This window comes from Dermatophagoides farinae, chromosome 3 (genome assembly GCF_024713945.1).
Source record: "Dermatophagoides farinae isolate YC_2012a chromosome 3, ASM2471394v1, whole genome shotgun sequence".
NCBI classification, from domain to species: Eukaryota; Metazoa; Arthropoda; class Arachnida; order Sarcoptiformes; family Pyroglyphidae; genus Dermatophagoides; species Dermatophagoides farinae.
This window is the reverse complement of record NC_134679.1, coordinates 4,467,245-4,490,707: the sequence shown is the minus strand read 5'-3', so window position 1 is coordinate 4,490,707 and position 23,463 is coordinate 4,467,245. Positions and strand designations below refer to the sequence as shown.

The window sequence follows — 23,463 nt, the reverse complement described above, 5'->3', positions numbered from 1 at the left end:
TTAAAAAATATCAAATTTTAAAAAAATTATCGATTGTTAATATCGATATTCATGTACGATATATCCCGAACAAAAACCATCGTCGAGATTTGGAATCAAACGTTGGCCACGCCTTATTCAACAATGTTTGTGTTGTTTGCACCATGATTTATTCGATTGTTGAAAATTATGATTTTGTCATATAATATAATATAATAATAATAATACATTTTTAATCTTGATAAGATCACCATCATTAATTTCGAATAATTAATTAGATAAAATCGACGAAACTGGCGATAAAATTGTTCGAGGATTCCGAAATGTCCTCGATGAAAGATTCACTATTATCCAAATGGTGTAGAGTAGAATCACCGGCAGGTATTGCTCCAAAACCTCGACATGGGCATCGAGCCGTTACTGTCAAAGATATGATGATTGTATTTGGTGGCGGTAATGAAGGAATCGTTGACGAGTTACACATCTACAAGACTTGTAAGTTTCAAGTTAATTCAAATTTTCGATTGAATTTTGATCGATTCAAAAATGAGTAGTAGAGACATTTATTTTGATTGTGAATTTTTTCATTCTTATAAAAATACAAAAATATCCATTTTTCTAATCATAGCATCAAATCAATGGTATAATCCAGCATTGAAGGGTGATATTCCGCCCGGTTGTGCTGCTTATGGTATAACCACCGATGGTAATCGAGTGTTCATTTTTGGCGGTATGGTAGAGTATGGAAGATATTCAAATGATTTATACGAACTAAAAGTGACAACATGGGAATGGAAAAAAATTAGAGCACGGACAGCTAAAAATGTGGAATTGCCTCGCGCTCGACTTGGACATTCATTTACCATTGTTGGTAATAAAATTTTTCTATTCGGTGGACTAGCAAACGATAGTGACAATCCCAAACAAAATATGCCAAAGTAAGTGCTCTCTTGATTCGTCTGGTGAATTTTTTCAAATTATTCATGATATTCATTAGATACCTGAATGATCTATATGTATTGGAATTGAAAAATTCGGGTTATCAATGGGATATGCCAAATTGTACGGGTGAACCACCTACACCTCGCGAATCACATACGGCCGTAACATTCACACCACGAAACGGTCCTGGTCCGAAATTATTAATTTACGGTGGTATGAGTGGTTTTCGTCTTGGCGATATCTGTATCTTAGATATACCGTCCATGACATGGAGTAAAATTGATCCTTCAGGTAAGCCTAAATTATTTTCAATCAAAAAATCTGAAATTCCAATTTCTATCAGGATCAATACCATATCCACGATCGTTGCATACGGCTACAGTAATTGATCAAAAAATGTATATATTTGGTGGCTGGGTGCCTGTATCCTGTAATACTGATTCGGCTGTATCCGTTGAAAAACTTGGCCAACATCAGGAAAAAGAATGGAAATGTACTAATACGCTTGCAAGTTTAAATCTGGACACGATGCATTGGGAATTTAATTCTGTCGAAATAAGCGATGATAATAATGTACCGAGAGCTCGTGCTGGTCATTCTGCCGTAGCAATAGGTTCAAGACTTTATATTTGGTCAGGTCGCGATGGCTACAGAAAAGCATGGAACAATCAGGTCTGTTGCCGTGATCTTTGGTATTTGGAAACAGAAAAACCATCTGCTCCTGTTCGGATTCAATTGGTCAAAGCAACAACGTCGACATTCGAAATCACTTGGGGATCGGTGGCTAATGCCGATTGTTATATTGTACAGATACAGAAAATCGAATCACCCGACCAGCAGACAACACCAATTGGATCGACAGCGGCAATGAAAAAGCCTATGCTTCCTCCAGCGACAAATCCGTTGCCAACATCCGTTCCCACTACAATGGCAACAACACCTGTTGCTTCCAAGGTTACTCCTGCTGCAGTCACACCTACAGCCGTATCGATTGCAGGAATCAATCCACATGTGCCAGGTACAGCTGCTGCTGCTGCTGCTCAATTGTTACCAAATTCAAATCTTTTGCCAACTACACCTACTGCATCACCAATCAAAGTGTATACAATTCCAAAAACACAAGCTACTGTTCAGAATGCTCTAGGTCATAATGCTCAGATTGCTACAGCTTCTAGTACGACCGTGCCAGCACCAACGACAATGTCCGGTATGGCTGCATTGGCTGCTGCTGCAGCCGCAACTCCACGCATAACAACAAAAACTTCGGCCGTTTCAACTGCAAGTAATATCCGGATTGTTACGCCTACCGTACAACTTCATCCTACCACATCATCATCTCCTGCTACTGGTATTAAAGTGACACCGGCGGCTAGTACATCTACTGCCGCGACATCTCAACAATATCGTTTTATTACAACATCATCAGTTCAATCTGGTACCAAACAGATTTTCATCAAAGGCAATACTGGTGGTTTACAAGCATCACAACTTATTTCGTTGGCTAAATCATCAAATGGTACATTACATTTTGTGGGAAAAATTCCCAACACTGGTGTTACTGGACAAGGACCACAGCAGATTGTCAAAATTATTACACAGAATCCATCCAAACCGGTTACTGTATCAGTAGCTTCAACATCATCTACGGCCTCAACTTTAACCACCACTGATTCTACATCGTCAACTTTATCGGTTGGCACAACAAACACGCAGCAAACCAAGATTATTAATACACCAACAAATGTAAAAATGATCGTATTACCTAACTCATCCAGATCGGGACAACAATTAGTCATTGCACCACAAACTAGTACATCAAGTAATGCCCAGACTTCAGGTTCCACTCCTATGGTATTGAACAAATCTATTAAAATTCCCGTATCTGCTATTCGCAATCAAACGATACAAGGTGGCACATCCAAATTGGTCATTTCCGGTAGCCATTTACAATCCAATTCAATTCGATTGATTCCGTCTAACAATAATCGGGTAGTGTTGGTACAATCCACACAGCCAACAATATCAACAACCGGATCAACTATCATAACCACTACGGCTGCTACTACAATCGCTCAACCAATCAATACAGTTGTTACAGCTACAAAAATTCCGCAAAGTGATGGGCCCGAAGATGAAGAACCAAAAAATGAAAATTCTGCCTTAACTACCTTCTCAGCAGAAGACGATCAGAAGCCACCCTCTATTGATCAGGATGCAACGATGATTGATAGTCAGAAATCAGGAACGAATAAAATGGAAATCAGCGAACAAACACCATCATCGACCGTCACAACCACAACTACGTCAACCATAACGACAACAGCCACTGCTACAACTGTCACGCCTACAATTACCAAACCAACCATTGTTGTTACACCATTTGGTATAAACGCAAATAAAAAGGCTGAAAACTCAACTTTAATCCATCGTCCTTCAAACATTGCGATTAATAATAATAATGATAATTATCCTGTTCAGCAATCATCAAAATCGACATCTCATCAATCGCTACAACAGCAGGATAAATGGTATGATGTTGGCATATTTAAAACAAATAATTGTTCTATTACGAATTTTTTGGTACCTAATGATGATACTGTCAAATATAATGCCGAGTCGGATTTTGATTCAAAAACTTGTCCACAATATGAAAAATTTTCCCGTGTCTATCTTGAACCTGGTACATCATATCGAATTCGTGTGGCTGCTGCTAATCTATACGGTCGTGGACCTTGGAGTTCAGCTATTGCATTCAAAACATGCTTCCCTGGATTTCCACCTGCTCCAACATCAATTAAAATAACCAAAAGTTTAGATGGTGCTCATATTTCCTGGGCTATACCACCATCAGCGTCGAAAGATATAACCGAATATACTGTTTATTTGGGTGTCAAAACTGTTCAATCGCAGAGTGGGGATTCATCATCACTCAATCCATCACCGTTTGCTTTTGCCAAGGTATATTGTGGACCACAAACGGAAGCTATGATACCGAGTCGTGTGTTGATCGATGCATACATCGATCAAGAGGCCTCGAAACCGGCCATTATTTTCCGTATTGCGGCTAAAAATGACAAAGGATATGGACCAGCTACGCAGGTTAGGTGGCTACAGGAAACATACCAATCACCAGGATCATCGACAGCTGGATCAGCATCTTCATTGGCAAATAAACGACCATTTTCTCAAAATAATGATTTTACTTCGTAAGTATTATATTTCTTTTCTCTAAATTTATTTAATTTGTTTCATGTTTTCATTAATTTTTGTATTTATATTGTAGGAACAGTAGCAAAAAAAGTAAAATGTAATAAATTGTGTATTGTAAACAATATGGATTATTTAAAGACCACTAACATTGTCGATCATCTTCGTCGCTGTCCCATTTAATCATCACATGGATTTAAGTCGAAATTTCCTCTCTATTGTAAATACATTAAATTCGAGAAAATGACAAGAAATTTTATTATGTTTTCACCCCGATCGCCATTCATATAAACAAATTCTTCATCACCATCCGATCCATGATATTTGCTTAAAAATTTTGCCATCATCATCAACAATTGTCATCGACACATTTGTTTTCGTAATCATATATGAAAAATATAAATAGCAACAGACATTGGAAGGAAATGTTTGATTTTAAACTGGCAAAGAAAAGAAAATTTTAAAAAAATTCACTGTTCATTTTTCCAACATTCGATTCATGTTTTTTCAATATGTGCTAGCTCACGTTTCAGTTTTCTTCTCTAGATCAATCAATCGATCTATAGCATTATAATTCACTTATATTAAAATTATTTTATCATCTGGAATTCTGATTATTATAATATAATATTCACACAAAAAAACCATACACACAATTTTTGGATCCTATCACATTATATTGACATGTCGACATTGATATAAACACATTTTTTATTATTATCAAAATAAGTAGCAATTTTTTTTTTGATTTTATGGATAAAAACTTACTTACACACGATTGCAAATTCACACATTTAACCCAACAATAAAGATTGCCAAACATTTTGTTGGCTTGTTTGAATGTTCATATTATCATCTTGTGACACAAACATATTCAATTCGATAAGATGTATTCATTGCACACTTTCATTTTCTTCATAAATTGAAATTCTTTTTGACCGATTGATTATTATGAATTTTGTATGAATGTTTGTTGTTCTATTTCTCTCCGTTGATCGATTCGATTCGAATGATTCAATTTTGTGTGTTTGCTTACGGCTTCAATTGATTTGGTCTGTGTGAATGAAAAAGGATAAATAAATATTGGTTTATAAAAAAAACATTGATCGACGACGGATTTTATATACTTTCAATTTGATACATAGTAATCGACCCATTAATGTATTCATCTCGTCAAATTCAGTATGTGTTTCATTCAATCCATTCGTTTTTTTCATGCGAAAATTTGTTTTGATTTAGATTGACTTAGAAGATTCTATTTCGAGAATCTAGCATTTTTTTTTTTGTTTATTTTATTAAAGAATTCCAACCTCTGTCGATTTTTGCTTGATTGCCGATTTGACTATTGAATATTCGATATTTGTATGCGAACATTGTTTGAATGTGCGTGATTCATTGTTCATTGAATTAATACAGCATAATGTATTTGTTATCGAAAATTATCATCACATTTATCTGGTTGATGGTGGTTGCTTTGTATCATTATGATTGTGGCCCATCATACACTTATGACCCCGGTAATCTAATTTCATGTTTATAAAAAAAATTGTTCCGATTTTTTAACATATTTTTTTTTATAGATTTAGCAAACGAATTACAAAGTTTATTGCAAACGAATCCGAATGATTTAAACATTTTTTTTCGTTGGGCATACACCGTTCAAGAGAAAAAAACAATCGATGTCTTGTTTGAATTACGATGCGATCTATACAAACTACGCGTTCTCTACCATTATCCAGAATCTCGAGTTATATTGAAAAAATTACCTAGTAGTAGAACGAAAAGTTCGTTACAACGAGATTCATTATATTCAAATTTTTCCGTACAAATTTATTTTTATCGGCGATCTGATGGTAGGTTATTATTTTCAGTGATCTTCCTTCATTTTATAAATCAATTCTTTTAATAGATTGTTTTGAAATCGGTCATTTCATCATACCTATACGTGAAATCGATCGAATTGGACGACCTAGAGGTTCAATCGATATAGTTCGTAATCGAAAATTTTACATTGAATTCAGCGATTCCAATTATGGACCTAGAACTGCCAATTTTCGTTGTTCATATCAAAATTCAACCTTATCTACGACTACGACTACAACTACGACAACTGCCGCGCCAACAAAAACTGTGACAATTTCCTCAAAGTCTCAATCAATAGCAGTGATCAAAGCAAAAAGTCAAAACCCATTGTCCAATGAATATTTTGATCATATTAATTCGATTCTAGCTGAACATACAACAATTCTGACCGAACAACGCCAACGAATCATTATGTTGGAAGAACAATTATCCAAATGTTGTCAAACGACATGTGATAACATTTGCGTCTCTATTAGCCACTGCCATGGTCATCATCACCATCAATCATCATATGCAAATTGTACATACATCGAATGGCCACAGCCGCCACCAAAACAAACTTGTGCTCATAAACCATGCTTTCAAGGTGTTCATTGCTATGATGATCCTACCAATGGCTTTCGTTGTGGACCTTGCCCTTCCGGCTTCAATGGTGATGGAATACGATGTGAAGATATCGATGAATGTAGTTACTATAATCCTTGCGATCCGATGACATCATGCATGAATACGGCACCTGGATTCTATTGTAAAGACTGCCCTAGAGGATTTCGTAGCCCATTGATTCGCGGTATAGGTCTTGAACAAGCACAACAATTACGACAAATTTGTCAGGATATTGACGAATGTCAAGATGGCCGTAATGGTGGCTGTGTATCTAATTCTTATTGCATCAACACAGCTGGTTCATATACTTGTGGCGATTGTGTGGATGGATATCAAGGCAATCAAACTGTTGGTTGTCATGCAAAATCGATCGGAACTGTAATTTGTCCGGATGGTTGTATCTGCCATCAAGATGCCTATTGCGTTAAACGTAAAGGAATGATTAGATATGAATGTCAATGCAAAATCGGTTGGGCTGGAGATGGAAGACTATGCAACCTGGATAGCGATCTTGATGGCTGGCCTGATATCGATCTTGGTTGTTCCGATATAAGATGTCGAGCGGATAATTGTCCTCATATACCGAATAGCGGTCAAGAGGACATAGATCATGATGGCCTTGGTGATGCTTGTGATCCGGATGCCGATAATGATGGTATAATGAATTTCAACGTAAATATTTGATGTGAAAAAATGACATCATAATCATGAAATTTCTTTTGTTTTTAGGATAATTGTCCATTAGTTTATAATAAAGACCAACGAGATAGAGATTATCGTAATAAATCCACTGCTGATAAATACGGTGATGCATGTGACAACTGTCCAACGGTGCCGAATCCTAATCAAATGGATTCAGATAATGATGGCATTGGTGATGCTTGTGATGATGATGCTGATAATGATGGTATCCCAAATACAATAGATAATTGTCCATATGTTGCCAATACCGATCAGAATGATCGTGATCGTGATCGTATCGGTGATCTTTGCGATAATTGTCCAACTGTTTATAATCCTGATCAATTGGATGCTGATAAAGATTTTGTAGGCGATGCTTGCGACAATAATAACGATAAGTAAATATTGAAAATTTCATCTGATTTGAGTCTGAATTAAATCATATCTATAGAGATTCGGACGGTATTCAGGATAATCGAGATAATTGTCCAGAAATTGCCAATGCTGATCAATTGGATTCGGATGATGATGGTCTTGGTGATGTATGTGATTTCGATAAAGACAATGATGGTGTATTCGATCATCAGGATAATTGCCCATTAGTATATAATCCTGATCAACGAGATACAAATCATACAAGCGTTGGCGATGCTTGTCGTGGTGATTTTGATGGTGATGGCGTTCCAGACATATTGGATGTTTGTCCAGATAATCGTAAAATTTATTCTACAGATTTTCGATCCTATCAGATGATTGCATTGGATCCAAAAGGTACATCTCAAGATGATCCCGAATGGATCATATTCAACAAAGGTGCTGAAATATTACAGACAAAGAATAGTGATCCAGGATTGGCAGTCGGATTTCATGCATTCGGTGGTGTCGATTTTGAAGGCACCTTGTATATTGATGAAGTCGAAGATAATGATTATGTAGGATTCGTATTCAGCTATCAAGATAATTCACATTTCTATGTAATGATGTGGAAAAAAGCCGAACAATTATATTGGGAATCTAAACCGATGCGAGCATTTGCTGAACCGGGTATTCAGTTGAAATTGGTTCATTCACCATTAGGACCAGGTGAATATCTGAGAAATGCTTTATGGAATACGGATTCAACACCCGGTCATGTGAAACTATTGTGGAAAGATCCAAGAAATATTGGTTGGCGTGAACGTACTCCATATCGATGGCTACTATTACATCGGCCAAAAATTGGCTTAATAAGACTGCGTGTTTTCGAAAAAGAACGCCTTGTTGCCGATTCTGGCAATATATTCGATGTTTCTTTGAAAGGTGGCAGATTGGGTGTGTTTGTTTTTTCCCAAAAAGCTGTCATATGGTCTAATCTAGTGTATCGATGTAATGAAGCTATCCCAGAATTAATTTACGATCGATTATCAACGGAATATCAGCGTCAAGTAGAAATCGATACAAGCCGTACGTCAATCATGATACAAGAAGATATTATTGGTAATCATCTTTAAATCTGAATTTGAATAAATGAGCCAACTCATAAAAATTTAAATTTGATGCAAATAATATGTTAGGAAAAAGTATGGACTTAAACGAATAATTTATTCAAGATTTTCAAAAAATTCAATTGATTAAAAATAATTTTGACAAATTATCTATAATTTTATGGTTTTACAGTGGTGATGCTGATTACTGAATCCAAATCAGTAGTCATGAAGTTATTGACTTTGTCCGTTTCGTTCAAGACAAATTCCGAATTTGTTGTTGGTGAAACGGTTACCACCTCATCATCTTCGGATCGACCCATTATTATTGGATTGCTACTTTCAGTAGTTGATGTAATTGTTGAATTATTACTCTCCAAACTGTCAGCTATTGTAGATGTTGTGGTGATCATAATTTCTTCTGATTTTGATAAATTTATATCTGCTCTTATCGTTGTAGGCATGATGTCTTCAACCATTTCTTTGTCGTTGGGAGTTTCATCCACATTTGATGTAACATTGATCATAAGTTCCTGATCATCAAAAGATCGTCCTAATGAATGGCTATTTGATTCTGTTGTGATTTCAATGTCTTCGATTTTGACAGTGGAATCCACAATCTTATCATCGTTGATGCTAATCGATGTTGATGTTTCTATCGAATTAATTTCATTTTTCGGGACAAATGTAGTTGTGTCGATTTCGCTGTCCAATTTTCGAAAATTGTTGGGATCCGAATCAGAAATTATTGATTTAATAGTGGTTTTTTGTGATGAGGGTGAAACAGTAATATTAGTGCCAACTTCAGAATGTGGTTCGACTATAGCGGGTTCAGCATTATCGGCGACAATAGCAGGTACATGATTTGGCAGAATTAATGACCCTTCAATGGTACTCGAATCAACAGGTGGTTGTGGTGATGAAATTTGAACATTAGAAATGTTTGTTCTGTGAATGAATTCAGGCATTCGTTCGGTTATTAAACCACTGGGTACGATACCATATTCTGTTCAAATAGATGTATAAATATAAAACAATCAATTTCAAATCATTGAAAGACATACCTAATGGACAATGGTCATAGCGCGGACAACATTCTCCTAGTACATATTCCGGTTCACAATCAAATCGAAATTGACAATCGGCTAATGAACAGGTGATTGAACTTCCTTGACAGTAGCATGAATAGCAGGGGCTTTCAGCATTGTGTATTCGTTCGCCATCTTTATAGTATTGACCATTATGTTCACATCCTGGAATAAAAATGCAAATTTCAAAGATGTTCAAACGTTTAAATTGACATACCACATTGATATGATGGACAACATTCACCAACATGACGTATGGCACGACATCCAGTTTTGATTTCACAATGTTGAAGAACACAGATGAAACCGGGCGGACGACATCGGCATGTTTCACATGGATCATCGGTTGGTATTGGATCGCCATCTTTATACATTACATGATCAACGGTACAAGCTATTTATCATATGATAAAATGTTATACAAAAAAATTACGTAATTAAAATCGATTTCATTTGAAGAAAATGGCAGCTTTCACACTTACCAGTATCATTTGCAATGTAAGAAAATGCCCTTTTCGAACGTAGAAATGGATAACAATCTATTTTAGATTAATGGAATGATTATTGATTCTTAAAAAATTGATTGATTTACTCACGAATATGATTGATTAATATTGACAATGTAATGATAAACAAAACAAACCGATGCCAATGGTTGCCCGAAGGTTGCATCTTAAACTTACTCTATAAAAAAACACTTTGACCAGCAAATCAAAAATGTACAAACGAGAAAAAAATTAAAACATCAAGCATTTATTGATGCAATCAAATGTGATCGGATTGAATGACGATAGAGACAAATTTCAATATTGCTGAATAATTATAAGCGGGTGTTACAAAAATATTAATAATTAGATCCCCGACAAGGCTATTTTTCTTTATAGAAAAATTTTCTCGTTTTAAAAATTTGTATATTTACAGAGAAAAGAGATCCGAAAATCATCAAAAAAAAACTTCACTTTGACTCAATGTTAATGTGACCATAAATGTATTTGGATCATTAAACGATGAATTCGATCATACGTTATAATTGCTAATTTGCAATTGTAACCGATTCAAAATCGAATGAAATCGAAAAATTTTTCAAATACCTCAATGTTCTCAAACAACCACAAAAAGTGAATGAACATATCAAATCAAATTGGAATTGATTTTTTCGGTCAAATCACAGATCAAGAATCTAATAACTTTGAAGTGCTAGAAAAAGTGGAGAGGAATCGACCATCAAAAATCAACAAGTGGCAGTATCAAAGAACTCTCACTTTCAGCTTCAGAAAGTTTTGTCGATTAAGATAACTACACTCTACCACTCTCCTTTTTTATCAGTCCATCTACCTGCTTTTTTTCGGTCATAATTTTCTTTCATTGCTGGTTGTTTTTTTACATAACAAAAGCAAACGAAGCATGAAAGACCTGTTCATTCAATATATTCATCTTAATGACTAGAACCAGGTTTTTCTGTATATACCGAATGGGCTACATGTCATTACTATAGCTAAATGTCATAATCATCATTTTGCTTCGGTATACCTTAATTTGAAGACCGAAAGTTCGACAGTGTACCTTAAGGCAATCGTGCTGAATTTATTGATATTTCAATTCACATTATTTTTATTGATCTTGTCCTCGGTAGTGGATGAGATTGAACATAAACGAAATAAGCAAAAAAAAATATACATGAATGTTATCAATTACATCTTGTTGAATGAATATTTATTTATTACAATTTTAGAATTAAACATATTCAAATCAAGATATATATTAAGGCGCGTTTCAATACATGGGCGGGTTCAACGAGTTGATAGATAATTTGTAGAATATAAAAGTACAGATATGAAATGATTGCTATGAAGCCTGTATAGTTTTGGCACGAGCAACAATAAATGTTATTTCAATTGAATCCGGAAAATTCTGTAACAATTTCATATTGGATGCAAAATCACCACTCATCAACTGTTCACGTAGTATTCTGTATGATCAGTGAACAACAAATAAAGAAGATAAATAAAGAAAGAAATTAAACTATTGAAACTTACATAATCATTGAACAGCAGAGTTTAAGCAGAAAATCGAATCGATTCTCATCAGAAAACATATAGTCCCAAAGACGAAGAACATCAGGCAATGGAAACTCTTGTGATAGCAACAATGTGATCCATCGGAATGCATAATAATGAGGTTTGATTCCTTGAATCAAATTTATCTGTTGACATAACTCCTGATCTTCTTTGCTCAGTATCTGTACTAGCCGATCCATTCGACTTACAATACCCGATGAACGATCAGAATCGGCATGCTTATTAAAGATGTCCCGAATCTCGCTCATTAGATTGGTAAAACACCAAAATGTATCGGCTTCACTGTGATTACGCCATTCCAACTTGGAATCATTTGCAAATACATAGTATATCGGTCCAATGATTTCGTTCATTCCTTGCACGTAACCTTGACCGGGATTTAGTTTAGCGTAAATAAATAATATTCGAGCCACAACTTGCCAATGGAATTCACCATCATTCGAATCAGCTGGCATGTTATCAATAGATTGATTTTGATCATACACTTTGTTCTTACGTATTTCGGTCATTCCAAAACAATCCTTGATCACATCGATACTATGAGCTGAATTATTCATACGTCCGGAAAGAATATCACAGTCAGATGAATTGAATTTGCGAGCAATTTTTTGCTGAAAAAATGATATGTCCGGATAAAGGCGACGGACGTCTTTGTCACTGAAATTTTTGGAATTCGGTAAACATAATGGAATTCAAAAAAAATAAAACTCACATTTGTAGAAGAATTTCATTCTCACGAAAATAGTTCTTCCAATTGCTATTTGGATCAGTGTTCAAAGGCTGTTTTTTTTTATAAACATACGTCATTCGTAAATTTGAAATTTTTCTTGCAACTAACTTACATGATCATCTTGAGATTGGCCAATATTACCATTCTCGATTATAAGATCACGAATAAATTCTTGGTAAAGTTGACGTTTTTGTTGCAAACATTTGTTCCATTCATTTCGGTTGATGGGCAAATAACTGAGTAGTAACTAAATTGCAATAATATTAGAATTGTTGACGAGAAATTGAAGATGGGCACAAACCTTCCATGCAATGGAACGGATATGTTTATCATCATCGGGACAACCAGATTCGAAACAAATTTTTCTTAATCGGCTGATGTCAAGAGCCGATGCTACCTCCAATTGTTCTTCATAGATCAGATTATAAAATGATTGTATCCTGTAATGAACAAAATATGAATCATCATCCATACAATTTTATACACATACAAATCAATCAAGCGTTTTTTATTTTGATGAAGTAAGAAAGAAAAAATATGTTCTAACAATTATGGCAAGATTTACCTTTGTTTGAAAGCCATTCATTAAGAGAAAAAAACTGAATAAACTTGATGATTGAGCAGAAAAAAATATGAGATGCCTATTATTTTAGAAAAATTGGCGTGATCATCATCATCAACCCAATTGTAGTTTCGATGACAATGATCGAATACACCTGACAATATCCAATTTGACAGTTATATTTATTATTTAAAAAAAAAATCTATGGAATTACAAATTGAAATATGTTGAAATCATAAATGATTCAATGGGATGGACGAATCAAAAATTGAGCCTCTATAGTAGCGGCTATAGAATCGATGTATCGCAAGAAATGTTAATTCATACTCATAAATTATTTCATGGAATATTCTCTGTCTTAGCTGTTATTATTCTCCTTGAATTTTGATCCATTAAGAATTTAAACAAGAAATAGAGTTGTTTCTAAATTGAAAAAGTAAAATTACATCAATTATCTCGCAATCGCCCACACAAAGATTTGGCAGCTAAAATTGACATTCATGAACTTTTTAAAAGATGTCGTTCCAAATCAAGAAAACAACAATAACCTTCAGAAATTTTGAGTAAATCATATAATGAATGAACTTTAATTATGAGAGATCCAAATTTATATTAAGTTTATGCCTTTGTTTTCGACTAACTTTTTGATTATATTCTTTTGAACGAACGAATTATTATTTCAATATCGGGAATGTTTTATTTATTTCAACATTTCTCTGAATATTTGTTCATGAAAATCATCAATTTTTACCATAAATAGAAATTACAAGTGATCGAAATGTTTTTTTTTTTTTTTGGTATGTGTATAAACGATGAAACGTTTTTTCTCTCACTAATTTCCATAGCATACATAGAAATAGAATGTCCAGCCAGGTGTGTGTGTGTGTATTATGCCTGTCTTTCTATCTCTCTCTTCGAACTTTCTAAAGCTTGTCAAACTTGGTAGCTCGTATAGTAGTTTATATGGATATATTATGTTGTTGCCTTGATCGACAACGAACAACATAACCACACATACACACATACTCATTCGTTGAGAGATCCAACATTTCTTTCTTTTGTTGAATGCTATCAAATCGTTTCCAGGCAGCCATCCATTGTGCGAAGCTAGCATCCTTAAAAACATCGTCATCATAACCATTGAGAAAAGGTGCGGTGTATTGTATATGTCGTTTTTTTGTGGTTTTTCTGGTGCATATAACAACATCATATCAGACAGAAAAAAGGGCCAAATATCATTACAATTAGTACTGCGATTAATTTTTTTTTTTCATCGAAATCTAATCAAATCGAAAATAACAAGTATCAGCTTTTTGATATATAGCGACAACGCCATATTTTTTTTCTTTGTATTATCACAATTCTCATTAACTTCTGATAAATTGATTCATCGATGATTGATGTGGTATTTTTTTTTTGGATTGTCACTTTAATTTACAAAATCAATTTTTTTCAAGATTGAATTAATCAGTTTTCAAATCGAATCATAAAACAAATATGTCGTTGGAAGATCCATTCTTAATTGTTCAAAAGTATTTATTATTTGTTTTTTTTTCAAATCGTTCTCATATGATTAATTGTTTTTTGTGGACTTTTTTTTTACTTAGTGAAGTATTCGATGCTTTACATAAGCTTCGAAATAATTTTACTCGATGGACCGAGCTGCAATCTAATCCAAGTCAATTATCCCGCGAAGATTATTCAGCTTTTGTTACTGAATTAAAAAATGGCCTGAAAAGTATCCAATGGGACCTAGATGAATTGGAAGAATCTCTTGGTATGTTTGGCCGAATCGATTACATTTCAATGGATTAATTTTGGATTACTCTATATAGAAAATAGTGAAAGAGCAACAACATTGGATGGTACTGAACTGACAAAACGCAAATCATTCATCGATAAAACTCGTGATGAAATTAAATCAATGACCGAACAGCTAACAAAAGGCAATAATATATTTAAAAAAGTGGATTATACAATCAATTTTGGTTCACAACAATTACCAAAACAAACAAAATATTATCGTTTGATTAATGAACCGGATAGTTCTGCCAATACAAAACAGGTGTTCGATGATGATGAATCACATAAATCACCTTATGTACCAAATCATTCAATGTAAGTTGTAATATATTAATTATTAATGAAACAGAAAATATATATATTCTCTCCCTAATCAACAGAACATTAGACGAAGCTGACCATACAATTAATGTCATTAATGCAAGACCGAATAAATTGGAAGGAATCAGACGGCTCTGGTTGAACATTGGTAATTTTAAATTAAAATTAAATTAATTGAATAATAACATTTTTTTTTTTAATTATCATAGATGATAAACAAAAAGTCATCGCCGGTTTCACAGGAACGGCAATCATTGTTTTATTAGTATTTTTCTTTTGGTAATTAAATTGATTATTACAATATATGATGGATTGGGCCATGACGCAAATGCCGCTGTATACAATATAAAATTGACAAGATGATAATTTATTAGTAGAAAAATGACATTCCAAATTTTTTTTTTTGTAAATACCTGAAAAAACTGTGACAAACAAAAAACAATTAATCAAGGTTTTTGGCTAATGAGGAAAATAAAATATAAAACACCTACAATTTTTTTCATGTATTAAAAGTTTTCCTTTTACGTTTTATGAATGGAATGAATAAAACAAATATTATCCGCCATGAAGTGTTGATATAAATGAAATCTGGTCATTAGTTTTTAAATGATAATCTTTATCACCCAATAGTTCCCAATCGATATCATTAACAAGTACAAGAATTCCAGGTCTCACTGAATCACCTGAACAAAATAATTCTGGTCGCTCTTTAAGATGTTCATCTCGAAGATGACCAATCAATCGTTTTATTGTCCATGGATGTTGTTTCATATCATCGTCATCATTGGATAATGTCATTTGATGTTTTTTTACATTACCGAATAATAGTTCAGCACCACCTGTAAATTCGACAGTGATTTCCATGATTTGATTATCGAATAGAATTTGTTCTAAAATTTTGCGAATAAAAATCAAAATGTTTCAATGAAAAACAAATTAAAAATTAACTGAAAAATTGTTCAAAAGTTACAACGCTTGCTGCAACAATTCAATCTGTTTTAACCTATCCATATCTGTTTGTCTATTATGACCGTAGAGGAATGTTACTGTCATGTCAATGTTGTAAGAAATTTTTATTGTTCGACGGCAATATTTGCATTTATTTTTTCATCATTAGCATTATTTATATTGATTCTAGTTTTATTTTGTTTCAACGAAACTCATCGCCATCAACGTCATTTACGTCGCCAACAACCACAGCAACGAAGATGTTTACCGAAGTAGATGTATTCATCGGTAACAATACATTAATTGATCCTAAAATCTATGATTATTGGCTTGATGGTTATCCTGGTAAGCAAAAATCTCGTCTTTTAATTTAAAAATGTCATTAACCATTCTGTCAATCATTTTAACATAGCCCAACAAGCAGCAAAAGAAGTTCGTGAAAAAGATTTTTTAAGCCTAAACAATGTACACGAAGATCTTATTATTAGCTACGTACTTGACCAATATCGAACCTTTCAGATGTTGGAGAAATTATTGCACATTCCCATTCAATTGTCCGAACAATGGACATTTCAGATGACACCGGTTACACAGCAAATGTTAATTGAAAAGTATTATGATTTTAAAGATACAGTTGTACGCGAAATTCTAGGTAAAAAATTATCTGCAAGAAATCGAAAAGAATTGGACGAAGTAAGCGAACGTACCGAAGTGTCGATCAAAAGTTGTCGACGACAATTTGACAACATAAAACGGGTGTTCAAAATGGTAGAAGATATTCCCGGTAATCTGTGCCAAAATATACAATCTCATTTCTTGTTACCACCGGATTTGGCTAAAAAATATGCAGCCATCGTTTACATAGCAAATAATCGTTTTGAAACATCCAAACGAAAACTTCAATATCTTCAGTTTACCGATTTTTTACACTGTTCACTTGAAATCATGAACAATTGGTCGTGCAATAATCCTGATTGTAAATATGAAGAAACAACCATGGATATTGATCGAGAATTTCTACATGAACTACGTGATTTACGAACACTGTTGGACAAGGATAATTTAGAAGAACATCGTCTATTGGTATTGCGAATGTTGAAACCAAATTTGACCGAGAAAAAATTCAATGATATTGATATGGCTTTCAAAGTAAGTTTAAAGTTTTAAAGAATTGTTTCAATTTTCAGGATTTTTTTCCATTTAGAATATTTCAAGAAATATTATCAACATTGCCTATGGCCTTAATCACAGCAAAGAGATCCGTGACCTTTTTCTTGATATAGTAGAAAAAATCATAGAATTATTCAAAGCGATTAAATTCAATCAAACGGAAACAACATTGTTCCTTCAGCATTACAAAGAAAGTCCACAGTTTATTGAATCATTCAAAAGGTAAAAAAATGTTCTGTTTATTGCATTTTGAGAAAATTTAATATTCTCTTTTTTATTTAGCAATCGGAATCTGTTTAAAGTTTGGGATCGTTTTATTACCACATTCAATAGTTGTGTATTGAAAATGTATTACTGATAATACTTATTTGTTATTCGAAATCATCATCAAAATCTTTTTGTTCATAATCAATAACCATCTTATTAAAATTATTATTTGAATAAATTTGATTCTCCAAAAGATTAATTTGTTTTTCAATAATCTCTAATTTTTGATTCAATATTTTCATTTTCGTTTGCCATACAATACCCATACGGTTCAATTTATTGGTAAAATTGGTAAATAGGTCGGTAATTTTATGCATAAATTCACGATTCTTCCAATCATCGATGATGTCTAATCGTAAACATTCAGAATCAGTAAAACTGTCCATCGTATTTGTCGAAAACAAGAACGAGAGTAAACAATATGATGATAACTCGAAACTAAAGCCAGGATGTAAAATTTCCGGTTCGAATTTTAATGAAATGATGATGATGAAATGATCTTTAAAGGCTGCTATATGCATAAATAGAAATTACAGCTCATTAAGTTGGATTGACAAATAATTGAATTCACTCATATGGCAAACAACTCATTTAATTTAATTAATAAATTTAAAGCTTGTTCGAAAGCAAAAAAGTTTTGAATTTTTTTTATCATTTATTATGAATATACAATATGTTAATGAAAGAAATCAATCAAAGTCATTCTTGTGGTGGTTGTTTTTCCTGTTGTTGGAGCAATTGATCAATGGATTTTAATGGCTCATTTTTTAATAATTCCAATGTCTGCTTTAGGTCATCGATTTCTTTTTCCTTTAATTCATCTTCTATTTTTGTTTCAAGTATCGCTTTGTTCATCTCTTTAATTTCATTCATATCCTTTGTGTGAGAAAGAATATAAGTCAACCGGTTCTAAAATATTGAGAAAAAATTAAAAATTACTTACAGTTATGATTTTCACTATTTTCTGGATAGATTCATCGTCCATGTTGTGGTCCAAATTTTTTTCAAATTTGTCTTGAGTTTTGATCACTTCTAAACGTGAATCTAGTTGTTTCTCTACCTTGGTCTTTTTGAAATAATATAACAAAATTAGCATATAAAAAACCGTTGAAACACTTACCATGTAACCATTGTATTTTTTCAACATTTTACCAGCGTTTTTTTCAAGTACACCGACATTTTCATACAGTTTCATCTGATCAAATTCTTCGCTAAAATTTTCCTTCAAATCGACTATAAGTGATTTGAAAATGTGTTTCATTTCGTTTTGGGCACTCATGATTTTTTTTGTTTATTGCAAGATATCTTGAACAATCAACAACTTTTGAAAGCGCGTGAAAATTCAACGAATAAAACGAATAGTTTATTCATAAACAATGTAGCTAATTGTTAGGTGGCAGCACTGAAAAATTATGTTTTTATTTTGACATCATCTATATATGTTTGATTAAATCACAGAATTGCGTCAGAAAACAATTAAAAGTACAATTTTTTTCACCTCTCAGTAGAAAAATGTCTATTTTCGTAAGAAATCCGTATCTTTTCAACTGTTTACGACACACAAAATTTGTCGTGATCACTACTAGCGGTTCTCCAAAGAATGGTACTTCTTTGTTCCAGAATGTTCGATTCTTTTCCGTTGGACGTCGAGGTACTCGAGGTGGAACAAGCACACGATCCATTCCGATTACCAAGGATCGTCGATCATTTAAAGAGATTCTTATGCAACCGACTACTGGTGCACCATTTGCATTTGGTTCATCAGCAGTTGCAGGTGCTTCATTGTTTGGTATTGGTGCACTTTGTTATTATGGATTTGGTTTGGCTAACACACCTGGAACATTGGAAAATGCTTAGTATGTATCATTTATTCAAATCATATAACAAAAAATATTCATTTTCACCCAAATAGTGCATGGCCTACATATGTTCGCGAACGTATCAAAAGTACCTATTTTTATTTTGGATCGGGATTGGCCATTACTGCTGGTTCGGCAATTGCTGCTTTTCGTAGTCCTTTGGTGATGAATTTGGTGACGAAAAATTCAATGATGGGCATCTTATTGACTATCGGAGCTATGATAGGTACATCAATGGTGGCACAATCAATACCATATCGTGAAGGATTCGGCAGCAAACAATTAGCATGGGCATTACATTGTGGAGTAGTTGGTGCTGTAATTGCTCCACTTTGCATATTGGGTGGACCGCTCATGTTACGTGCTGCTCTCTATACTGCTGGAATTTCCGGTGCATTATCGGCCATTGCTTATTGTGCTCCCAATGATAAATTCCTAATGATGGGCGGCCCATTAGCCCTTGGCTTAGGTCTCGTATTTGCTGCATCAATGGGCTCAATGTTTCTACCACCAACGACAGCATTGGGTGCATCCCTATATTCGATCAGTTTATATGGTGGTCTTTTATTATTCTCTGCATTCTTACTCTATGATACACAACGAATTGTTCGTCGTGCTGAAACCCATCCACCATATGCAATGGTACCATATGATCCAGTCAATGCGTAAGTTTACAAAAATTCAATTGAAATAAACAAACTAAAAAATATGACAATTACTTTCTATCCAGCTCGATTTCAATCTACATGGATGTCATCAACATTTTCGTTCGAATAGCAACAATATTGGCTAATGGATCAGGATCGAAAAGACGTTAAAAACACTTTTCATAATTAAAATTGTAGATTTTTCTATTTTTACTCAATTATCTTTACAATACAGTTTTAAATTTATTGATGATGCTTAAGTTTATTATTATGAATGAAATTTTGTATCCAATATTTATGTGAGAACAAAAAAAAATATTAAAAGAATAAAAATCTCATTCAATTTGACGATTGTTCTTGCGTAACAAGAAAATGTATTAAAGATTCATCATTACGAACATTTTTGATAGAATATTCGGATTTTGGAAGAATTTTAAAATATGACCCACTCTTTATGAGAACGTCATCTTCATCATCTACTTTCAATATAAATGCTCCATAAATGACCATGAAATATGTAGTATAGGAACCATTACGACCTTTCTTTTTCGATGCGAATGATTCAAATCGCATCATACCGAATGCTCTTCCTCGATCATCTTTTTCGATTAAAGCTGTATGAATTCCTTTAGACTTTTCAGATGGTTTAAAATTGAGCGATGGAATATTTTTTACAAATTCTGGACAATTGATCAATGATTTCTGTGGGATTTTTTTGGATTGAACCGATAGATTTAGAATGTCCTGTAATTTTGTTCTAGCATTTGAAGAAGTTTGCGTTTCATAACATTGATGTTCATTATTGTTGCCATTGTCATCCGCATTGTTATTTATATTTCTTTTGTTAGTTTTTTTATTAAACCGACGTCGTTTAATGACAGGTTGACATGGTTTAGCTATACCAACAATTGTGGGCATAGTCACAACTTGGTCATTAATTTGTTTCTGTTCCATTTTATAAATTGGACGTTGACCACGCCAATAATCCAATGGCTTTATACGATTTCGTTGTGATCGGCGCAAATTATTTTCATAATTAACTGGAGCAATATTATCATTATTTGTAACGATTTTCAACATTCGATCAAAATAATTTTTTTGTTTCTGTTTCTTATGACGTCGTATAATCAATTCAGGAGAACTAGAATCTTCTATTCTATTAATGTAATCAGATCTTTTGGGTGAACTTGATACATTGTCTTCATGATACTGATTTTCTTGTTCGTTATCAGATGAAAGATTGGCAAAAAAATGATTGGAAGGCATTTTTTCATGTTCATCATCAATACGGTCATCATAGTGGCAATCCATTAATTCATTGAATTCAACATCGCTATCATTATCGAAATGAATCGGCGATAATGCAACATCCTGTAAATGGCCAATTTCATTTTTGTCAACATTTGAATCATAAATATCTTGGCTTACATCATCATCAATATTGTTCGAATGACTATCAATGGATGGGCAATGAACAATTTTGTGTAAAGAATTACCAAAAGAAATGTCCTCTTCTGTTGAATTTAAATCGTATGGTACCAATAAGTTCATTTTTTTCTTTGATAATGATAATTTTTTTTGAACTGGGCTATTTCCATTAACAGTTGAAGATGAACTTTTTTCTGAAGGTTTTTCTTTTGCCGATTTATTCGAAATGTCAAATGTTTGATTAAGTAAACATTCTTTTTGTGTTTTTTTGATGATTAATTGATTTTCTGGTGGTGACAATTCTGGCTGGAAATCATTTTTATTATTCATTTCTGCATACAATTCGTGTTCCGAAATTATTGATGGTTCATTTTCTTTTCCGTGAACAGAAACTTCGGGTTCTTCAAAGTTGTCCATTTTATCCATTTGTTCATCATTAATTGATTCGAAACCATCTGTTGCATTATTTTCCAATATAAATTCATCGATTGATTGTTCCATTTCAGAGTGGTTGCCTTTACCTTCTGGTTGAATTTCATTTTCTGTTGACTTTTCGCTGATTGATTTATCCTTATGAAGTTCTTCAATTAGATCGACTATATAATTTCCATCCTGCTCATCATCATTATCCCCATGGATTGAAACAATTTCAGTGACCAATGTTTTCGGTGGTTGATTTTTTTCAATCAAAACAACTCCACTTGACAATTCACGCGTATCTTCATATATTTTTTGAATATCATCATTAAATAATGGAATACTGTTTATTACTTGTGAATCATTACGTCGGCAAGCTTCTATTTCAGTTCTTGAACGATAGAATGTATTGGTTTGGTAGAAAGTTTTGGTCATACAAAAAAACGATGCCTGTTTATCAAGATTACGGATGACATTTGGTGTACATGGTGAATTATATGGTGAATCCATGTTTTTTAAGATAAGATCAGTCAATTCTTTATTCATTGTTGTCTTAGTCTCATCAAACGGAATGTTACTTGGACGCGGTTTTTTGGAAAATTCACTGTTGAATATATCATCATGTTCTGTATGAACAATAGCTATTATTGAATTAATTATTAATTTTTTATTTTTTTTTTAAATAAACTTACTTCTTTTAGTTGAATTATGAACAGTCTGGCCAGCATCATTTGGAGAATTTGTTTTGATATTTTCAGATAACGAAAGGGATTTATGCGACGGTTGTTGTTTATTATAAGATTCATTTTTGGCAGCCAAAATGGTGATATTGGATAATTTGTGCAAAGAATCTATTGTAAAAATTTTTTTTATATGAACATGTTTTGCATCTAATATATTAAACTTACAATTGGCCAATGTTGTTTTTTGGGAAGTTGAACAGAAAATTTTATCATTGTAACTACTGTTACATGATTCTATTGATGGTGATTGGGGTTTATTCGACAGTGATTTCGAACAATTTTCATCACTTTCATCGATATCTATGTTAGAAAAATCCAAACTCGAAACAGAGAAAGAATCATCACTTATAAAAGAACGTCTTGGTTGTTCTGTGGTTCGGTGTAAATTCACAATCTTGTCCCAAATATCGTCCCAATTAGTTTTGTTATTATTAGCCATTTTTTTCAAACAAAAAAAATTAATTTAATAATTGTTGTTAATAATGTGAAAACTAAAAAAAACAAGACCAACTGATTGACCACAACTGAAAAAAAGCGCAAAAGAAAAACCGTTGTGAAATTATAAAGGACATGCGCAGACGGTCTTGTCTGTTCTTGTGTTTGTCTATTTTCGTTCCAGAAAATCAACCAATCATCGGGCAGAAACAAATGTTGGTTTGTT

General features: G+C 33.3%; 9 protein-coding genes across 12 annotated transcripts; 4 read left to right on the top strand and 5 right to left on the bottom strand.

Annotated features, from left to right (window-relative positions):
- Nucleotides 1-78: 78 nt before the first annotated feature.
- Nucleotides 79-5,228, top strand: Hcf (Host cell factor). The gene is made up of 5 exons (XM_047057715.2): nucleotides 79-474; nucleotides 608-917; nucleotides 977-1,212; nucleotides 1,265-4,127; nucleotides 4,205-5,228. The coding sequence occupies exons 1-5, from the start codon at nucleotides 303-305 to the stop codon at nucleotides 4,230-4,232; spliced, it is 3,609 nt and encodes a 1,202-aa protein (XP_046913671.1). The 5' UTR covers nucleotides 79-302; the 3' UTR covers nucleotides 4,233-5,228.
- Nucleotides 4,919-8,895, top strand: Tsp (Thrombospondin). Its single transcript, XM_047058183.2, has 6 exons — nucleotides 4,919-5,310; nucleotides 5,368-5,645; nucleotides 5,709-5,981; nucleotides 6,038-7,269; nucleotides 7,327-7,676; nucleotides 7,730-8,895. The coding sequence occupies exons 2-6, from the start codon at nucleotides 5,549-5,551 to the stop codon at nucleotides 8,766-8,768; spliced, it is 2,991 nt and encodes a 996-aa protein (XP_046914139.2). The 5' UTR covers nucleotides 4,919-5,310; nucleotides 5,368-5,548; the 3' UTR covers nucleotides 8,769-8,895.
- LOC124494902 (uncharacterized) lies at nucleotides 8,841-11,158 on the bottom strand. Of its 2 annotated transcripts, none has more exons than XM_075729321.1 (6): nucleotides 10,921-11,158; nucleotides 10,426-10,526; nucleotides 10,312-10,368; nucleotides 10,047-10,223; nucleotides 9,806-9,994; nucleotides 8,841-9,747 (listed from the first exon to the last, which is right to left on the bottom strand). In XM_075729321.1, exons 2-6 carry the CDS (start codon nucleotides 10,499-10,501, stop codon nucleotides 8,921-8,923), a joined length of 1,326 nt encoding a protein of 441 aa, XP_075585436.1. In that variant the 5' UTR covers nucleotides 10,502-10,526; nucleotides 10,921-11,158; the 3' UTR covers nucleotides 8,841-8,920. The 2 variants fall into 2 exon arrangements, with proteins under 2 accessions (XP_075585436.1, XP_075585435.1); XM_075729320.1 differs by having other exon boundaries at nucleotides 10,426-10,513; nucleotides 10,921-11,079.
- Nucleotides 11,159-11,526: 368 nt separating this feature from the next.
- LOC124494904 (TBC1 domain family member 13) lies at nucleotides 11,527-13,497 on the bottom strand. The gene is made up of 6 exons (XM_047058189.2): nucleotides 13,203-13,497; nucleotides 12,939-13,077; nucleotides 12,750-12,884; nucleotides 12,620-12,687; nucleotides 11,866-12,564; nucleotides 11,527-11,798 (listed from the first exon to the last, which is right to left on the bottom strand). The coding sequence occupies exons 1-6, from the start codon at nucleotides 13,217-13,219 to the stop codon at nucleotides 11,675-11,677; spliced, it is 1,182 nt and encodes a 393-aa protein (XP_046914145.1). The 5' UTR covers nucleotides 13,220-13,497; the 3' UTR covers nucleotides 11,527-11,674.
- Nucleotides 13,498-14,032: 535 nt separating this feature from the next.
- On the top strand, nucleotides 14,033-17,901 carry Fibp (acidic fibroblast growth factor intracellular-binding protein). The gene is made up of 7 exons (XM_047058187.2): nucleotides 14,033-14,604; nucleotides 14,657-14,731; nucleotides 14,807-14,976; nucleotides 16,362-16,616; nucleotides 16,684-17,420; nucleotides 17,476-17,663; nucleotides 17,724-17,901. Exons 2-7 carry the CDS (start codon nucleotides 14,697-14,699, stop codon nucleotides 17,797-17,799), a joined length of 1,461 nt encoding a protein of 486 aa, XP_046914143.2. The 5' UTR covers nucleotides 14,033-14,604; nucleotides 14,657-14,696; the 3' UTR covers nucleotides 17,800-17,901.
- Nucleotides 15,551-16,309, bottom strand: Urm1 (Ubiquitin-related modifier 1). Its single transcript, XM_047058195.2, has 2 exons — nucleotides 15,815-16,309; nucleotides 15,551-15,745 (listed from the first exon to the last, which is right to left on the bottom strand). Exon 1 carries the CDS (start codon nucleotides 16,185-16,187, stop codon nucleotides 15,879-15,881), a length of 309 nt encoding a protein of 102 aa, XP_046914151.1. The 5' UTR covers nucleotides 16,188-16,309; the 3' UTR covers nucleotides 15,551-15,745; nucleotides 15,815-15,878.
- A 383-nt stretch (nucleotides 17,902-18,284) lies between the features above and the next one.
- On the bottom strand, nucleotides 18,285-18,987 carry LOC124494908 (uncharacterized). 2 transcript variants are annotated; one of them, XM_047058194.2, is made up of 3 exons: nucleotides 18,829-18,987; nucleotides 18,652-18,774; nucleotides 18,285-18,584 (listed from the first exon to the last, which is right to left on the bottom strand). In XM_047058194.2, exons 1-3 carry the CDS (start codon nucleotides 18,985-18,987, stop codon nucleotides 18,408-18,410), a joined length of 459 nt encoding a protein of 152 aa, XP_046914150.1. In that variant the 3' UTR covers nucleotides 18,285-18,407. The 2 variants fall into 2 exon arrangements, with proteins under 2 accessions (XP_046914150.1, XP_075585438.1); XM_075729323.1 differs by having other exon boundaries at nucleotides 18,652-18,768.
- Nucleotides 18,988-19,158: 171 nt separating this feature from the next.
- Nucleotides 19,159-20,562, top strand: LOC124494906 (growth hormone-inducible transmembrane protein). The gene is made up of 3 exons (XM_047058190.2): nucleotides 19,159-19,564; nucleotides 19,621-20,232; nucleotides 20,298-20,562. Exons 1-3 carry the CDS (start codon nucleotides 19,221-19,223, stop codon nucleotides 20,383-20,385), a joined length of 1,044 nt encoding a protein of 347 aa, XP_046914146.1. The 5' UTR covers nucleotides 19,159-19,220; the 3' UTR covers nucleotides 20,386-20,562.
- On the bottom strand, nucleotides 20,438-23,366 carry LOC124494901 (uncharacterized). 2 transcript variants are annotated; one of them, XM_047058184.2, is made up of 3 exons: nucleotides 22,968-23,366; nucleotides 22,752-22,910; nucleotides 20,438-22,700 (listed from the first exon to the last, which is right to left on the bottom strand). In XM_047058184.2, the coding sequence occupies exons 1-3, from the start codon at nucleotides 23,239-23,241 to the stop codon at nucleotides 20,554-20,556; spliced, it is 2,580 nt and encodes an 859-aa protein (XP_046914140.2). In that variant the 5' UTR covers nucleotides 23,242-23,366; the 3' UTR covers nucleotides 20,438-20,553. The 2 variants fall into 2 exon arrangements, with proteins under 2 accessions (XP_046914140.2, XP_046914141.2); XM_047058185.2 differs by having other exon boundaries at nucleotides 20,438-22,685; nucleotides 22,968-23,359.
- Nucleotides 23,367-23,463: the final 97 nt, after the last annotated feature.

Excerpts from the sequence above, each read along its gene's own strand:
- Urm1 (XM_047058195.2), bottom strand. The coding sequence starts at position 16,187 with ATGGAAATCACTGTCGAATTTACAGGTGGTGCTGAACTATTATTCGGT.
- Fibp (XM_047058187.2), top strand. The coding sequence starts at position 14,697 with ATGTCGTTGGAAGATCCATTCTTAATTGTTCAAAA. Across the intron at positions 14,732-14,806 it reads CCATTCTTAATTGTTCAAAA|TGAAGTATTCGATGCTTTAC; the intron begins GTATTTATTATT and ends TTTTTTACTTAG. Across the intron at positions 16,617-16,683 it reads TTGGCTTGATGGTTATCCTG|CCCAACAAGCAGCAAAAGAA; the intron begins GTAAGCAAAAAT and ends ATTTTAACATAG.
- LOC124494902 (XM_075729320.1), bottom strand. The coding sequence starts at position 10,959 with ATGTTCATTCACTTTTTGTGGTTGTTTGAGAACATTGAG. Across the intron at positions 10,514-10,920 it reads GGTTGTTTGAGAACATTGAG|AGTAAGTTTAAGATGCAACC; the intron begins GTATTTGAAAAA and ends GTTTTTTTATAG. Across the intron at positions 9,995-10,046 it reads TTGTCCATCATATCAATGTG|GATGTGAACATAATGGTCAA; the intron begins GTATGTCAATTT and ends TTTTTATTCCAG.
- LOC124494904 (XM_047058189.2), bottom strand. Across the intron at positions 12,885-12,938 it reads TCCGTTCCATTGCATGGAAG|TTACTACTCAGTTATTTGCC; the intron begins GTTTGTGCCCAT and ends ATTGCAATTTAG. Across the intron at positions 12,688-12,749 it reads GCCAATCTCAAGATGATCAT|CCTTTGAACACTGATCCAAA; the intron begins GTAAGTTAGTTG and ends AAAAAAAAACAG.
- LOC124494901 (XM_047058184.2), bottom strand. The coding sequence starts at position 23,241 with ATGGCTAATAATAACAAAACTAATTGGGACGATATTTGGGACAAGATT. Across the intron at positions 22,911-22,967 it reads AAAAACAACATTGGCCAATT|ATTCTTTGCACAAATTATCC; the intron begins GTAAGTTTAATA and ends TTTTTACAATAG. Across the intron at positions 22,701-22,751 it reads TCATAATTCAACTAAAAGAA|CTATTGTTCATACAGAACAT; the intron begins GTAAGTTTATTT and ends ATTCAATAATAG.
- Tsp (XM_047058183.2), top strand. The coding sequence starts at position 5,549 with ATGTATTTGTTATCGAAAATTATCATCACATTTATCTGGTTGATGGTG. Across the intron at positions 5,982-6,037 it reads TTTTTATCGGCGATCTGATG|ATTGTTTTGAAATCGGTCAT; the intron begins GTAGGTTATTAT and ends TTCTTTTAATAG. Across the intron at positions 7,270-7,326 it reads ATGGTATAATGAATTTCAAC|GATAATTGTCCATTAGTTTA; the intron begins GTAAATATTTGA and ends TTTTGTTTTTAG.
- LOC124494906 (XM_047058190.2), top strand. The coding sequence starts at position 19,221 with ATGTCTATTTTCGTAAGAAATCCGTATCTTTTCAACTGTTTACGACAC. Across the intron at positions 19,565-19,620 it reads GGAACATTGGAAAATGCTTA|TGCATGGCCTACATATGTTC; the intron begins GTATGTATCATT and ends TCACCCAAATAG. Across the intron at positions 20,233-20,297 it reads CCATATGATCCAGTCAATGC|CTCGATTTCAATCTACATGG; the intron begins GTAAGTTTACAA and ends CTTTCTATCCAG.
- LOC124494908 (XM_047058194.2), bottom strand. The coding sequence starts at position 18,987 with ATGAGTGCCCAAAACGAAATGAAACACATTTTCAAATCACTTATAGTC. Across the intron at positions 18,775-18,828 it reads AAAAATACAATGGTTACATG|ACCAAGGTAGAGAAACAACT; the intron begins GTAAGTGTTTCA and ends TATTTCAAAAAG. Across the intron at positions 18,585-18,651 it reads AAATAGTGAAAATCATAACT|GATATGAATGAAATTAAAGA; the intron begins GTAAGTAATTTT and ends TCTCACACAAAG.
- Hcf (XM_047057715.2), top strand. The coding sequence starts at position 303 with ATGTCCTCGATGAAAGATTCACTATTATCCAAATGGTGTAGAGTAGAA. Across the intron at positions 1,213-1,264 it reads GAGTAAAATTGATCCTTCAG|GATCAATACCATATCCACGA; the intron begins GTAAGCCTAAAT and ends AATTTCTATCAG. Across the intron at positions 4,128-4,204 it reads CAAAATAATGATTTTACTTC|GAACAGTAGCAAAAAAAGTA; the intron begins GTAAGTATTATA and ends TTTATATTGTAG.